General features: G+C 44.2%; 1 protein-coding gene and 1 long non-coding RNA gene across 4 annotated transcripts in view; one reads left to right on the top strand and one right to left on the bottom strand.

The window, feature by feature from the left end:
* Nucleotides 1-1,239: 1,239 nt before the first annotated feature.
* LOC119649832 lies at nt 1,240-3,954 on the bottom strand. Of its 2 annotated transcripts, none has more exons than XR_005249202.1 (3): nt 3,824-3,954; nt 2,245-3,353; nt 1,240-2,177 (listed from the first exon to the last, which is right to left on the bottom strand). It is a non-coding gene; the product is annotated as an uncharacterized LOC119649832 (long non-coding RNA). The 2 variants fall into 2 exon arrangements; XR_005249203.1 differs by lacking the exon at nt 3,824-3,954 and adding an exon at nt 3,406-3,535.
* The window catches only part of LOC119649831 (nuclear hormone receptor FTZ-F1), a 491,622-nt gene continuing 478,819 nt past the window's right edge, over nt 3,695-16,497 (top strand). For both annotated transcript variants that reach the window (XM_038052174.1, XM_038052173.1), the window contains exons 1-2: nt 3,695-4,873; nt 14,012-15,324. In XM_038052174.1, the coding sequence (XP_037908102.1) occupies nt 14,193-15,324 (1,132 nt within the window). In that variant the 5' untranslated portion in view covers nt 3,695-4,873; nt 14,012-14,192. The remainder of the gene's footprint in view (nt 4,874-14,011; nt 15,325-16,497) is intronic.

The following is a 16,497-nucleotide window of genomic DNA, read 5'->3' as shown; positions in this document are numbered from 1 at the left end:
TGCCTGTAAGCTCCGATCGTAAGAGCTTTTGGGCGTACAGCATTACTAGAATTTGCACGGGGTACCGACTTACACGATTCTCAGAAAGGGTGGTCCTTCGTACGGCTTTGTTTTTTTCGCCGCCCAGCTTTTCTTCCGAATATTTTTCCTGCAATAAGACTATCTTCAGAGGCGTTAGCGCTTGGTTATAGATTTTTCCAAGCGTTGTTGATCCACGGGGTCTCACCTCCGAATCATTTTTTGTGCTTGATTCGGAATTTCATTGCCAGCCTTCGTGGATGAATAGATTCTTCTGTTTCTCTCGCCCATTCTATAGATCCCTTTCGCCCCTAGGATACAGATTATAATATAATAATCGTTGGCGCAACAATCCATATTGGATCTAGGCCTTGAAGTGTGTTAGAGCGCTTCATTCAAGACCGTAACGGTACACTACAGTAGACTGTAGGAGGCAATGTGGTCAGCATTGCGCTCGTCCGAGATTATTACCCTGATTTGACTCAGGTACTCACTCACAGCTGAGTCGACTGGTATCCGACGTCAAATCACGATACAAATTCCACTGTCACCAGTGAAATTTGAACCGCGACCTTCCGTACGGTAGCCTAGTGCTCTAACCACTCAGCTACCCAGATTATGCTTTTACAAATATAATAAGCCTCTCTGGTTCGGACGTGGATGCATCGACGAATTTGTCTGTTGTGTTAGTGTTTCCGTTGCTCTATCCAGGTGACCGGGGTTTCAGATTTGTTCACACGCTTAGGGCTTGCATCCAAACTTTTCAAAAAAGTAAAGCGATGACGGCTTTACGTCAGACGATTTGCCTCTGCCCTGGTAAGAAACCGTAAAGCCGTCATCGCTTCACTTTTTTGAAAAGTTTGGATGCAAGCCCTAAGCGAGGGGTCCGTGGACCAGGAAAGAGCGAGTAAGTTGCTCCCCATTTGGCCCGGTCCAGCATTAAGTTGATGCGGACTTAGGACCCCATCATTCTCAAAACGAATTGTTTTTAAGGTTTTGTGTAAAACAAAACCTTATTAAAATCGATTCACTGTCTGTCTGTCTGTCTGTCGCGCAGGCACTTTTCTCCAAAACGGATAAACCGATCCGAATGAAATTTAGTGGACATATGGGAACTATGAAATCCCACGCATACAGGGAGTGAAATAAATTTACGTGCAATTTAAAAACTTTTTTCATCGAATATAGTCATGTGGGGTATCAAATGAAAGGACGGTCATGTACTCATCGTTCCTCACATAGGCAAACACAAAACCTTTTATACCTAAAGCGTCTAGCTTCCGGTTTCCTGACTTGTTTTTTTTTTATGGAATGGTCCGTATGTGGCTTCACGAATATGGTGGTAGTTATCAGTCTTTGTGGTACGCAAAGCTTGTTAATCTGATGAGTCGTCCGGGGTGCCTGTTACTCCGCTAGCGATACCATGGATTAGAGTTTTTAAATTACCCCTAGAATTTAGGGTTCCTCCTGGTTCTTCAGAAGTCACCCACCACTAAACCTTCCTACCATGACAAGGTTGCGGGTAATTTGAATAAAAAATGTAAACCCAATTTATAATTTTAACACGAAATGATGTGTTTATATCAACAGGAACCTGTTTTTAACTGTTATAAAAAAAAATCTAATCAAAAGCCTTCGTCCCCCTTCGGCAATGAGGTCGGTTCGTCTAGATCAGATTTTCCACTGGTCTTGGTCGTAAACTTGGCTTGGGCGAAGCAGAAGGGTCCTCAAATCTTCATCCAGTGCATGAAACCATCGCTTTTGCGTCGGCCTTTGGATCGCTTCCCATCGATTTGGATATTCAGAAAAATCTTAGCTAGTGAGTTCTCGTCAGCGCGGATTGCGTGACGATACCATTGAAGGCTCTTCGATACTTAGCTATCCAAATTTTTGAAATAGTTAAATGTCACCCCAAATTCATTTACAGAAGTGAATAGTCGAGCCCCTTTACACCTGGAACGCAGACTTTCACTGTTTGAGGCTGTTTTTTGCTATCGTTATCTTGTTTGTTGAACTGGGTTAGCGATAAGTCAGAATATGTGATAATTAAAGCAGAATTCGAGTCTGGTCGTCCATGCATGTCGATTGATCATACACATGGAAAGAGACAAATATATTTTTGTGATCTATGCGTGGTAGCACCTGATGAGTTGTCGGAGCTGCAATAGGATCGATTAATTCTTAGAATGGAAGCTGCGTAAACTAAAGAATGTCAGCAAGAGTTACCTATCCAACATAGCGCTGCACTCCCCTATCAGCTGTACTTCCATTTTCGCATATAAATCCTCTAATTATTGTGCTAATGTAGAGAACACCACTCCAGAGCGACAGTAGACAGGAAGATTACCATCGACCATAGGCAAAACAACTAACCAAGAAAAGCACTTGAAGTGGATTCCGCGTGTCGCAGTCCCAACGTACACACAACAGAGAGTCGTGGAAACGCGGAAAAAACTTTATAGGAACCAGTCGGCCTAAGCACGAGTTTCCATTATTCCAATCTCGTGTTGTGTGCATGTGTTTACAGTTTACGCTTTGCGATTTGCGAGGAGGTAAGAAGCTTTTTAGGGGATATCTAAAAAACGTACAGAGAAGTATCTCGACACTGAGATGGTGCAATGTTTCGCAGCTGCCAGATAGAGAGGATTGTAGGCCGCCTGGTGTTATCGTAGCGCTGCTTAGGCACCCTGAAGAGTGCACGGCCAAATTGGCTTCATGGACTGTCGCGACTCTAGAGAACAGCGGAAAATTGAAGTAGAATTTTCATGTCTGATTGCTACTTGCCTTGGGTTTTATGGCTCCTGCTGAAGTCGTAATTGCGGCTCTCCGTCTCCGTGCTATTACGGGCAATTGATCGTTCTGTGACCATATTTTCGCTAGACTTCTTCCTCCTTTGTGTCTGGTTGCTTCAGGCCGGCACTAGCTTAGTGGGGTTTCTCTGGTTCTGGTCTGCTGAGTGTGTGTGGGGTGGCGAGACTCTCCTGGTCTGGCTTAGAAACCTGTCTGTCCTTGTTCTTCGCGTATTCTTCGAGAAAGCACAATTTGCGTTCCTGCCCGTGTCCGTGTCCATGACTACTGTTGACTGGGTCTGGGTTAAGAATTTTTACATGGCGCGCACCATCTACTCCGCCGCTCTGGGAAGTAGGTACGATGGTGTTTGTTGTATAGTTGAGTGTAAGAGAGGAGTGTGGCCTAGAGACCTACATTTCGGAGTCGGGAACTTTTGATTTTCCCTATCTATCCCGTCGTCAACAAACCAGAGCAGGAATACGAAATTTGTCGCTCCCAGACCCCGTGGAATCTTGTCAAGTGCTTCGGGAATCTGCACGTTTTCCCTGAAATTAATAGAATCTTGTCAATGTGCGAAAAACTGTGTTTATGTGTTACTTGGCAAAGAGAGTGCTGGTGCTGACTCCGCGGTCCGCGCGCTGCCACCCCGTGCGCTAATTTCATTTTGATGTTCGGGAAGTCGGGAATCGATTTGTTTCTGGGGCGAATGGAAATGGAAGTAGTGCTCCGTGTCGCGACATTGCGTTAATTGAACCTTCACCTTTGTGGGGTTTCAAGCCAGAAGTGTAGAATCGCGTACGCGGAGGCTGTGCCCGATCCCGCCGTTCTGACGGGCCGTATTTGCATGCCGCGGGCGAAAGATTGTGTCATCCGCGCGGTGTGATTGCTCGAGGTCTTATGAAATCGAGGCTCCGCTTCCGCATGTCTTTGTTGCGCTGCCATGAACTTGTGCGAGGCTTAAGTAACCCGCGTGAGTGATTGCGCGGAAACTCATAGTACAAAATTTTCCACTCACCTGAGTACTCGTCCTGCGGCCGAAGCAGTTCCGTGTTGGTGCTGGTACCTGGCTGGAACCCAAGCTCCCTTTTGTGCATAATTTTAACCCAAACTGCAGTCCTTCCTGGCCAAGTGCAACGGCAGTGACCCTGGTGAACAAGCTGTGCTCGGTGCTCCCCCATTCGCCGGATCCTTGCTCGTCTACGAGGAACAGTGTCGGATCGGGACGAATACCCTAAAGCAGCTCCCATTGCGATAGGACAAAACAACGAAATCGACAACAACAAAACGTCACTCTCGAGCGGAATTCGCAAAACAAAAACAACAACGCCGAAGCGGCCACTACCCCGACTACGCACGAAGCGCTCGACGAATTAGCGAAAACGAAAACGGCTCGCGATTGGCTTGCGACGTGCAGGGCGCGAAGCAACAACAAAAACGTTAGTAGTGCAAGCGGCGGTGGGCTTGTGTGTGTTGGTTCGGTGCGCTCGCTCGCTCCCACGTCGGAATTGGCGAATTTGCAACGTTCTCGCGCTCGAAATCCACGCTTCCTCGTATGTGCGACTCGTTTTCAATGTCAATGTGTTAAGTGCACAAATTCTTGGTGTTTTCATTTTCAACGGCACAGCCTGAGCTTGGCCTGCCGCCCGTCCCGCTGCAGCTCGTCTGCGCTCGTGTGCATGCACAATCGCCGGTCGTCGGTGCATATGAGCCGCCTTCGTGCTGGAAAGCTCGTGGCGGTTCTAGGGGCGCTAAGTCGCCGCTCCACCAGTTGAATCTTGTGCTAAAAACGCTGTTTTGATTGTTGTTTATTCGCTTCTCCCCAAAGCCGATATTGACGGTTTTCTGCTCGTCCGCCTATTTCTATTTTTGCCGCCGACGACTCACCCTCTGCCTCGCGGCGCGCAGCAGTTGATCACAGTCAAGTTCATTGCAAATAGTTCACCCGTTTGCGGCCTCGGCTCCACTCTCGGCCCATTCGCGAATCTAACAACCAAACCAGGAAGTGCGTGTGAAAAATCGGGTAAAGATAAAAGTCGCCGCGCATTTCGGATCCAAGTCAGAGGCAGTAAGTATAAATCAGTTCAGTTTTGGGTTAAAAGTGAGAATGACCATCCCCCATTGCCTCCTATTTGGGGTAGAACAACAGTTTCAGTTGCACCTGGGACTTCCACGTATATAATACTGAAATTAGGCCATCCATCCCATGACGAGTCCATCGTTTTCCATGAAGTTCAAGGACCGCCGTTTCCGGCTTAAAATAAACTACCACCGTTCGCAGCGAAGTTCGGATCCGCGATCCTTCTTTGTTTCCTGTATAGCTTGCACTGTTCTACACATCCCCAGCACAAGCTGGAGTTTTTTTTCGTATCATGGCTGCTGTTACGTTTCTGCTCTCTAATTCTCTTTATGCCTAAGAATCCTTCACATCCTTCTTTCACCCACGAATTCCAGACATCGGAACATAATATGCTCCCGGTGTTCGGGTATAGTATTGCATTCGAGACAATCAAGAGAATCCGAACTGATTCAAATACTTCCTATAACCACCGTGTCTCCTGAGGTAATTTAATGCTCAGTGCCTTCACCCGACCGATTTTCTAAATAGACGGGATAAGGCTATGGGACCGTCTTTTTGGAATTACCCAATTGTCGCTGCTACCTCCTTTCTTCTGACTTTTCGGAAGTTACCATTCGCCCTCCTCCTCTGTTAGAGATAGTACGTCTCATTCGCTAGAAGATCCTTAACTGGTGTTCTTTGCAATCGACGTGACAACGAACGTCTCAAATTTATCGCAACGTTGTCCGTCCTGTCGCTCTCTATGGTTCTGAGTGTTAGGCGACTATAAAAGACAATGAACGGCGTCTTGCGGTAATGGAGACGTAGATGTTGCGTTGGACTAGTGACGTGGCACGTTTTGATCACATCCGAAATGAGGATATCCGCGATCGATATCGGGTTGCACTGATCGTTGAAAAACTGCGAGAGACGTCTTCGATGGTATGGTCACATAATTCGTACTAACGAAAATTCACTTACCAAGATTGGTCTGAACATCGAAGTCCATGGTAAACGACCAAAGTGTCGGCCGAGACAACGGTGGCTTGATACGCTGGATAGGAATTTAAAAGCCTCACGATTACATTCAGATCCGGCATTTGATAAAATGGCGAAACCGAACCGAACTCGACGAGCCGACCCCGCTTGTGAACGGGACAAAGGCTCAAGGATAAAAATAGACTGTCCACTTCGGCGTAGTAGTTGATGGCTGTCAGATATGTGGATACGATTTGTAGACTCAGGCTTCCGACATCCACTTTGGCGAACCACCTGCTCATGCCGTTTGCTGGCTTGATCACCTCGTCTAGTTTTTCGTAGAATTCCCCGAATTTGTAGGACGTTTTGTTGATTCATTGCCTGCAGAGTAGTAAGCTGATCGTGTTTTAGAGAGTCGATGTCCTCGTATACCTAATCATAGACTCCAAAAACTGCCGTTAACATCTTCCCGCGTGGTCCTCTTTTAATTCTCTTCCTTGTCGGAACGTCGAGGACTTCGTCAATTTTCCGAATAATGTCCCCACACTTGAATATGAGGTGCCTCAACAGTGTATTGCAATGCGTCGTTCGTGCCAATTTTCCTGCATGCTTACGTATTTTTTGCGTCTGGTTCAATACTCCTAATACATCCTGTCGCTCCTTTAATGTTCCGTTGATAGGAAAGTCGACTTCTACTCTCAAACTTATCCGAAGTGCTGCTTCTTTTGGGCGCCGTGATACTGCACTGTAACTGCACGAATTTTTCCATCGCTTCCAAGTTGCACTTGACGAATTCGTGCCAATCGCCATCGTGCGTTCTCGGATGAGCACTAATTGTCCTGGCTTTAGGTTAGGTGCCTCCTTGTTCCATTTTGTCCTGGATTGAAGATGGTGTAGATATTCCTGAGACCACCTATTCCAGAACGTTTGGTGCAGTGCCTTCGTTGCCAACGCTCGTAGAGGTTCCGATGTGATTTATATACTTCCAGTAATGCCTTCAACGGTCGTTGCACCAGAAAGTGTCTCGGTGTCAATGCTTCGATGTCTTCGGGATTACTAGATAATGGAACAAGAAGCCTTGAATTCAAGCAAGCCTCAATCTGGCACAGTACCGACGTGAATTCTTCGAACGTCGGGACTATTTTCACCTAATCAAATACACACTTAAGCTGCCGCTTTGCTGATTTTACTGCAGCTTCGCACAACCCTCCAAAATGTGGAGTTGCTACCGGAATGAACCGCCAAGTGACACAATCTTTCACGGAAATGGCTGCAACCTTTTTTGTTGCCGAAGTTATCGCCTGCTGCATCTCCCCATCCATCTGATTCTTGGCTTCCACAAAGTTACTGCCGGGGTCACTGTATATTTCCGAGCATAATCCTCTTTTTGCCGTAAATCGTTTGAATGCTGCCAGAAATGCTTCGGTTGACAAATCACTGACTAATTCGAGATGCACGGCCTTCGTTACCATGCAAGCAAACACGCAGACATATCCTTTCAGTGTAGTTGTGGATTACCCCTTTGACATTATTGTTTTGAATAAGCCTGCATAATCCACCCGACAATGTAAAAACGGTGGACTTGGGGTGATTCTGACGGCAGTGAAGCCCATAGTGTTTTACGTAGGCACCTGTCGTGAGACTTAATCCTACGGTCCTCTTCAGACACGGATTGATTTTGTGACCACAATCAGAGCCCCGCTGAGAAAAGTCACAACGGTACCAGTCTATACCAAGTGCATGGCTTAGCATTCATACCGGTGGATGCAAGAATTACCTAAATCTCTACCGAACTATGGAGTGCGGCACCCGTGTTGATACGCAACACCACGTCGAGGCCCGAAGGTCTCTTCTCGCTTGAGCATAACCACAACCACCATGAAACTCCCACTAGGGGGCCAACATACAACAGGAGTTCACCCGAAGTATGTGAGTCCAGGGGCTTTCCCGGTTCCCATGGTACCAGTATACCCCTGGTAAGGTTTCGTGACCAATTTGCCACTTCAGATGAGTCCCCGTGCAGACTCGGGTCTGATCGCCCTAATTAGGTCTTTGGAGCATTCGCCTACTGAATCCCGGCCGGCAAACCAAAGTAATTACAGCGTCTCCCGGTGCCACCACTATGGAGGTTCTCCTCGACCACTTGGTTTTGGTTTGGCCGATAGGGTTGCCGCCCCATCTTCCTCACCGCCACCTCTGAGCACCTGATTCTGACGGCAGGAAGATCACCCATTAATTGCTGGTCGTGGCCTTTGACGTATCTCACATAAGCAAGGCAACGATGCAATTCATCCCATATAACTTACGAATAGCGCATTCGTAAGTAATTACGGACGGTCTGGATGCTCCCATGTAACGTGTTTTTGTGCGCATTCCGTATTATCAGACAAATAACGTGGTGTGCTCTCGGTAAGACAATCGGATGCTTATGATCCTCTGATATATCTACATTTCGTAGCCTTCCTCCAACCCTCAGGAGGCCCTGATGATCAACAAACGGATATAACTTCTGTAGAACTTTTCTGAAGGGGATTGTTTTTGCCTACGTCTTCGATGTCCTTGCCAAATTCAGCCTTCTGCACCAATCGAAGAATCTGCAATCTACTTCTTTCATACTCTCTTGAAGAAATAGTTCCTTTTCCTTTCGTTACAAACTGTAGAGCATATGCCGACATCCTTACCAGCTTTGAAAATGACGAAAAGCGTTCAAATCGCACTCCTGAACCACACTGGAAAAACACATCACGTCTTGAGCCACTTCTTCGTCTGTGAGGCATCAAGGACCGTTCCACCATAGTGTGTGCACTGCGAGCTCCTTGGGAGTTATTCCTCTGGAGGAACAATCTGCTGAGTTATCCTTCGACTTTATATACCCCCAAGTCCAGGATTTGTCGCTAATTTGCCGGATCTTGGTTACCCGATTACCGACATAATTTTCCAGGCTCGCTGCATCCTTTTTTAGCCATGCTAAGACTATCGTCGAGTCACACCAGTATTTTATTTTTGATATCTCCAATTGCATCGTCGTTGACACCATTTTCATCAATTCAGCTAATAGAGGAGCTCCGTTCAGCTCCAATCGTGGCAGAGTTATCTTTATTTCGCCCCCACATATGTCCACTATCTTAAGGTAGACGACCGCGGCATACGCAGCCTCGGATGCATCAGAGTACCAATGTAGTTCACTCCGTTGTTCTTTTGAGTACTGAACCCATCGCGGGATCCGAATAGACTCCAACATCGATAGTTTGGCTTCCAAGCGCCTCCATTGGTTCAGAAGCTCGTCCGCTGGTGTGTCATCCCACCCAATTCCAGATTCCCATATCTTTTGCATTAGGATCTTCGCGCCGACGGTCATTGGAGCTAACCACTGCAATGGGTCGTATATGGTTGCAATATTCGACAGAAGTTGCCGTTTCGGCAATTTTTAAGATGGATCATATGCTACGGTCTTGAACTGCAAGTCGTCGGCCACTGGATTCCAAAGAACCCACAGAGTAGCGATCGCTGCGTCTTGTACTATCTCTCGTAGCCCAAAGTCTTTGTATTATATCGGAATCTCGCTTAATAACTCGGGATCATTAGTCGCCCATTTACGTAAGGTAAAACCGCCAGCTTTTAAAAACTCCGCCATTTCATGCACCAGATCACGCGCTTCATCTTTCGTCTCTGCTCCGCTCAAGAGATTATCCACATAAAAATCTGTTCGCAATCTTTCCGCTGCAATGGGGAACCTCTGTCCCTCATCCTTTGCTAATTGTAGCAATGTTCTAACCGGAAGGGACGTTAAGGGACTTTTACTAAATGAGACCGTTGTCAACACATATTCCTGTATAGGTTTGTTCCTTGTCGGGCTATACCTTGAATTCCCTAGTGGCACTACCTTAGGGTCGTCCTTGAATGGTAACGTGACCGCGTATCTTCCATCTGCCTCGCGCTGGACCGTGCTTTCGTAAATCAACTCGCATTCGTTCGTACCCGCTACATCATCCTGATCTGCCTCTATTTCGAAAAATCGTTGGAGCACCGTGTGGAATTCCGTTGTAGATATATTAGACATCACTGTCGTGACTTCAGGTGACTCGATGGGGACTTTGCCCGAGAGAACCCAGCCTAATTTCGTCTTCTGGGCCATCAATGGGTCTCCTTTCTTTATTTTTGGCTCGACTTTATCTTTAAACACTTCAGCTCCCAGTACCAGATCAATGCCTGCCTTAACGTTATATTTCGGGTCTGCAAGTTGTAGCTTCCTCATCCATCCGTTTTCGATCATATCTTCATTCGGCAATAAGGTTGTTAGTGCTGGTAGCACATAAGCCTCAATCGCCAGCTCGAAGTTGGCTTTATCTTGAGCTCGATGGGTTTCCGCACAGTCACCGTATGAACACCACCGATGCCCGATACTGACGCCAATACATTTCTCTTCTTCAAAGCCAACTTGTTTGCTGTAGACTACGCGATGAAGGATGTCTGGGAACCAGGATCGATCAAAGCCCGAAACACCGAAATCTTGCCAGTTGGCCCCCTCGCCGATACTAGAGCGGTTGCTAGCAATACTGATGCTGTGTTTGATTTTCCCTTCGGCTGGCAGGCAGAATTCGCACTTACTGTCTGTGATGTCAACGATCGAATCCATACCAGCTTTACGATATGTGTTTGCCTCACCGTTATTTGCAATTTCTAATTTCAAAGACGCAAATTTCTCCGGATAGCTGAGTGGTTGGAGAACAAGGCTGTCGTATTAAAAGTCGCGGTTCAAATCTCACTGGTGGCAGTGGAATTTGTATCGTGATTTGACGTCGGATACCAGTCATCTCAGTTGTGAATTAGTACCTGAGTCAAATCAGGGTAATAATCTCGGGCAAGCGTAATGCTGACCACATCCTGCAGGATCCTGTAGTGTACCACTACCGTCTTGAATTCACATTTCAAGCCCCTGATCCAATTGGATTGTTGCGCCAACCATTATAAAGATGCAAACGTTTCTAGTAACCTTTGACCTCTGGCGTTGCCCACGCGTTGAAATCCTTAGTGTTTGCGTCTGTCGCCACATTATCTGGAATTCTTCTATTGTCCAACTAGGTCTTGCATGGCAGCTGTAAAAGTTGAAGCCGTTTATTTTAGCCCAGACGAAATCGTCATCAAGTGTGTCAGCTCACACTTAGAACATAGGCATATTTTATTGCCAAACCATACCCTTTAACATCATTCAGTGGACATGAAAGGGTTTCCAGTGCCATGTAAAACTAAAGAGGATTCGATGAGTCCCCCTGGAAGATGCCACTCTTCCCCGACTGTCACCAAGAACTTCATTAGTTTGGGATTAATGCGACACAGACGTAGGACATCGATTAGTCAGGTATGTGGGATGCTGTCAAAACTCAATATAGCAATTAAGGAGATTTCTTTGGCCTCTAGTTGCTTGTCCTATAACTACCGAGTCGATAATGAGTTGCTCCTTGAAACCCCTTGATTCAATTCGGCAGCCCTTCTACTCCTCGGGCAGAATGTTGTTGGCCTCGCGGTGCGCATTGACCCTTCCACTAATGATGGACATTATGAATTTGTAGAGGGTTGGTAAGCAAGTTTTCGGTCTTGTGTCCAAGGGATCCTTCTCCGTGTCCTTTATAGGGGGAATGCACTTAATTCACGCAGTGAGGAAAGGTGCAAATTCATCCAACTAACGACCTAATTTATGGTATGTATCAAACGACTGTGCATACTGGTAAATTTTTTTATACCAGAAATTCTGCATCCGATCCAGATCAGGACCTCTCCAGTTCTTCAAGCTATTTGTGACTCGTCGAATCTCCTCTTCGGAAACATGGCGGGTGAGTTGGGCAGTGATCGAATCAGCTTGCTCAGCATGTTGGGCGGGTAACCCCCAAAGTCCACCCCAATATATTTTCGCTCCGCTACCAAAAATTGTACTGCCTGGACGTTCTGTTGGGATTCGTTGAGTGATCTGAAAAAAACTCCGCTAGTTCCTTGCGCATGTTGCATTCTGAAAATGTTTGGAGTGAGTTTCGCCATACCATCGTAACTGACTGCATGCGACAGAAAGTTTCTGCTTAAGGGGGTCATCCCGTGTGAAGGCCGCTTTTTTTGCCTTTCTTTGAAAAATTATTTTGAAGGACTGGATAAAGATGGAAACGTTTATTGATGTTTATTGATATCTCTAGTATATGTGATAAATTTTTCAGCTTGATTTCATAGCTAATTTTCGGAATAGGTGTTAATTTATGCACCCATCTCCAAAAAAGGTGTTTTTTACTGCCACGCTGGAGGGCGCTGTGTTCATCTGAGGGAAAAAAACTAAACGGCATTTTAATGTGGACAATATTCTACGGTCCGCAAACTAGGATAATTAGAAAATATTAAAAGGTAAATTTTTGGTGGGCTTTTAAACTTAATTTTTTGGATTTTGGTGTTTTTTTACGGCTTTTTTTATGAATAAAAAAAAAACTACTCGTCCGATTGCAATTATCCTAGTTTGCGGACCGTAGAAATATGTACTAAAGAAGCCGTGAAAATTTCAAAGAATTTGGTTGGATAGATTTTGAGCTATGGTGGCAGCCGATTTTCAAGATGCAGTTTCGAGAAAAACGCATTTGAAAATTTAAATGTGATTATCAACAGTAAAATTTTAGCTCACCATTAATTTGCTATACCTGGTCCATAGAGGGCACCTTCCGTTTCTTCAAAAAAGTCTCGTAAGTCCGATTGTTGCTCTCTGATGTCAATTGTGGCTCTTTTAGCGAGGTCAGTCGATCGTCGTTCGGACCGCCAAATTCGCGCTTCATTACGGCGGTCGACATAAACCTGACATATGTGACCAACTTGACATCCCATTGTCACTAGGATTTTGAGAATGCCATTGAATCCTTCATTGAAAATAATTACAGCCAGAAAAGTGGCTATTTCTACATCCTTGGCCCCAGAACGTGGGTGTTTAGGAGCGAAAGTTCAGATCAATGCATTTAACGACTCATTGTTATTCTGGGTCTCTGCTCCTAAACATCTGTTCAAGAGATCATCTCGTGACAAATTTTCGTAGATTGGTTTCATGACTGTTTGAACTTCTTCAGTCAAAGGTGCCTTCTCGTGGTGAAAACTATCCAGTTCTCCTTTAGCTTGCGCTTTCCGCCATTTGCACCAACTGTCCTCGCCTGCTGGACAATTTTGATGCTGGGGATTTTCGTCTGTAGAACATTTATGGAAGAAAGTTTCCCAAATTTCTTGTTTCGTTTCTTCTATCGAAGGAACGTGTCGACGAATAGCTAGCCCAGAAAATGTAGTGAGGTCCTTATCAGTAAGTTTTGCAGCCCCTTTTCCACCAATGCCTTTGTGATTCTTCTTTGCATTTCTAAGGCGCTTTCTCATTCTTTTCTTTACATGTCCTACGCATTCCTTTTTTACTACTACGTATATTTTATTATTTGCAGAAATTTGCAGATATACCGGAGAAAGCTTCAGCAAAATCCAATATAAAATATACAAAACTTGTCGCAATTGGAACACCCATGCTCATGCTTGCTAAAAGTTTTTTTGCTGATGTTGATGTGAAGTCCTTTTTCTTCGCTGATAACTATCGATTCCCATAAAATACTCGTTTTTTAGTGCGAGCATGACGTTGAACATTAAAGCGATCTCCCTTCGTACGATGCATTTAAAAAAATCACTGAACACACAAACAGCACAATACTTACAACAAAATATAACTGAGTATAGCTTGAAAGCCTTCCAGTGCTCACTCTAGACTGGATTATCCTTTTTATTCCAAACAGCAAATAAGTTTAGACAATTGATTGGTTTTCCATCTTCTTATATTTATACCTGTATTCAAATTTATAAGGCTCAGGTGAAAAACTAACAGGTAAAAAAAGATTCGATGCTCTTCCTCATCGAGTACTCTAGCCGCGGCTGCAAACTCCTTACCTTACCGCTATATATAGATACAATTCATGCAAAAAAAAAATCGATTTCTCCAACCCGACACACGGGATGACCCCCTTAAGTGTGTCTAGAATTTCAACTACGGGTGTTTCACTGGGGTGGTATAGTTTTTGTAAACACTCTGCACGTTATTTCCCACCCGGCTGCTGTCATTTTAATTTCCACAAAAAAATTATTCTGTTTTTGTTAACCAATTTTTTTCTTCTCTTTCAGCATCTCCAACCGTCTTAAACTCAATTATGAAAATAAGCCGAGGCTAGAATCAAAAATTGTTAGTCATATACAATTAGTCCTAAAAGTGAAATGTTAAAAGTGAAGTTGCATGTAACGGCCTATTATCTAAACTACAAATTGAAAACGGTGTGACCTGATAAAATACCTAAACTCGACGAAAATGGCAGCTGCATCCTCAAATAACGTCACAAACGCATCTCACCTCACAACTCCTGTGGCGGTGGTTGCATCATCGTCGACTGCAGCCCACGATGGAGGATTAGTTTCATCACACTTGCATTCGTCACAAATTATTTTAAGTAATCTTCTGCCACCAGCCACAAGTATACGTGGAGGTGGTCATGGGGGCTCTATTTCAATTCATTCCTCGTCACCGGTGTCTTCTGCTAATTGCCATCACATTACATTAACTGACGCAAAAACTGGTGCTGAAATAGTTCCTTTGCTAATCAATAGCCATCATGATCATCAACTAACTCATCATCATGAGAACTACCAGCATGATATCCTTGCCGATTCGTCGACTCTTATTGATACAACGACGACTTCACCAATCATTACAACAACGACAGCGATATCTGACTCGGAACATGAACCACAACACCATCATCATCATCATCAACAAATGCTCAATATCATCGATGACTGTACAGCAACATCATCGACACCAATTACAACATCGACCCTAGTTCAACCACCGCCTCTTTCATCAACAGTTCTGAGTTCTTCGCACCCTGTGTTGATGAAAGTTGAACCAAGCGTTTCATCAATTTCATCAATGTCCAATCACAATAACAACAACACTATCATTTTCGAAACAACCACTGATCCGCTAATAGGGGTAGCTGTCTCGCAGTCCTCCCTGACTACTCTAACTTCAGAAGCGCCACCATCAACAGAGTTCCTACAACAATGTCCTGAGACTCAGTTGAATAATATTCATATAAGTGAAAATCGTGTAATTGTGACGCAATCCACGTCATCGGGAATGTCCTCCGGATTAATTCAGAACTCGAATAACAACTCCTTAGAAGACGCTAATAGAGAAATGCATGATTTGAATAGTGTAATTTGTGCAGCCATTGCAACCGATAGTTGCGGTCAATCTTCGCATCAAGTGCACCCCCAGCCGCAATCTCAGCCGCCGCAAAAGTCCAAGCGTGAAGATAAGAGCTGTTCCACAGATAACCTAAATTTAAGTATTAGCACTAATGATAATTCCTTATCTTCAAGTAGCGGTAATTCGGATGATATTGATTTGAACGACGAGAAAATGTTGGAGGAGGGTGGAGGTAAGTAAATTTGTTGATTTTTGAATTTTAGTTTTTGTACGAAAGGAGGATTGGATATTTTTGATTTTAAAGATTTAGGAAAATTTAATAAAATTCATTTTGTTGCTGTTGGTGATGCTGTTGAATATTCATCGTGGGACCATTGATAAAAGACAGCATTAAAATAATTTAATTAAATTAATAAAATTCTCCGTTAAAAAATCGATAAAAACTCTGAGATGATTAAAATTATCTTTAAAAAATATCTTATTGAATTATAATAACAAATCGAACGATAATAAGAGTATCTGAAACCATTTAATTTTCCTTAATAATAGTATATTTCGCTTAAATTCTGTTGATAATTACGAACGATTTTTATAGACTTATACTTAAGCAAACTCTTGAATATACCCCCGTACTTTAGATAGAACTCCTCAATTGCATATTTACCAAGCACTGGCTCTATTTCAATTGAACATATCAGCTCGTGCCGACACACATGCAATCTAGACTTTACTATTGTATCTTTTTTAACTACCCCCCGATTCCGTGGGTGCTTGATTGATGTGCTGTTTCATGTGGAGTCAAAACAAACTCGGCAATAATTGTATGACGAAAAATTAAATCACGTTGCTCGTAATTACGTAGCTTGGGTTAAAGTTCACTTGGAAATACTTCTGTTTATATACTACGCCAAAACAAATAAAAAATGACTTAGAATAAGTTCAGTTTACTACGAGCAGACTATCGAGTGTGTAATTAACACTCACATGTTATGAAAATAGAAGCAACATTGTGTCGATCGTGCACTCTGAATCGTTAATGGATAATTGTAATATCAAATTGTTACAAAACATTATTGAAATAGCTTTGAAGGGACGGGGGTAGGTACATAGGTTGGTATTATACTTTGTTCAATTCAGAATTTGTTCAAGCAATGATTTTTCATATGGACAGTACAAAGTACTATTTCTCACACATATCTGACGAGCTAGATTAGGCAAGAAAAGTAGGGAACTATACTTTCAAACACTTGCCTTACAATAGACCGCAGCCCTCTGCGGAAGTAGAATAGGATTAAGTAAATAGGTACCAGTGGACGCTCCGAGGAGTCCAATTAGCGCGGTGATGATCCGCTTCTCCTCCTAAGACCATGCCTGCTGTACTGAAAGCCAGGGGGCAGAGTCCAAC

This window comes from Hermetia illucens, chromosome 2 (genome assembly GCF_905115235.1).
Source record: "Hermetia illucens chromosome 2, iHerIll2.2.curated.20191125, whole genome shotgun sequence".
In the NCBI taxonomy this organism is placed as follows: Eukaryota; Metazoa; Arthropoda; class Insecta; order Diptera; family Stratiomyidae; genus Hermetia; species Hermetia illucens.
This window is presented reverse-complemented; position numbering and strand designations above follow the sequence as displayed.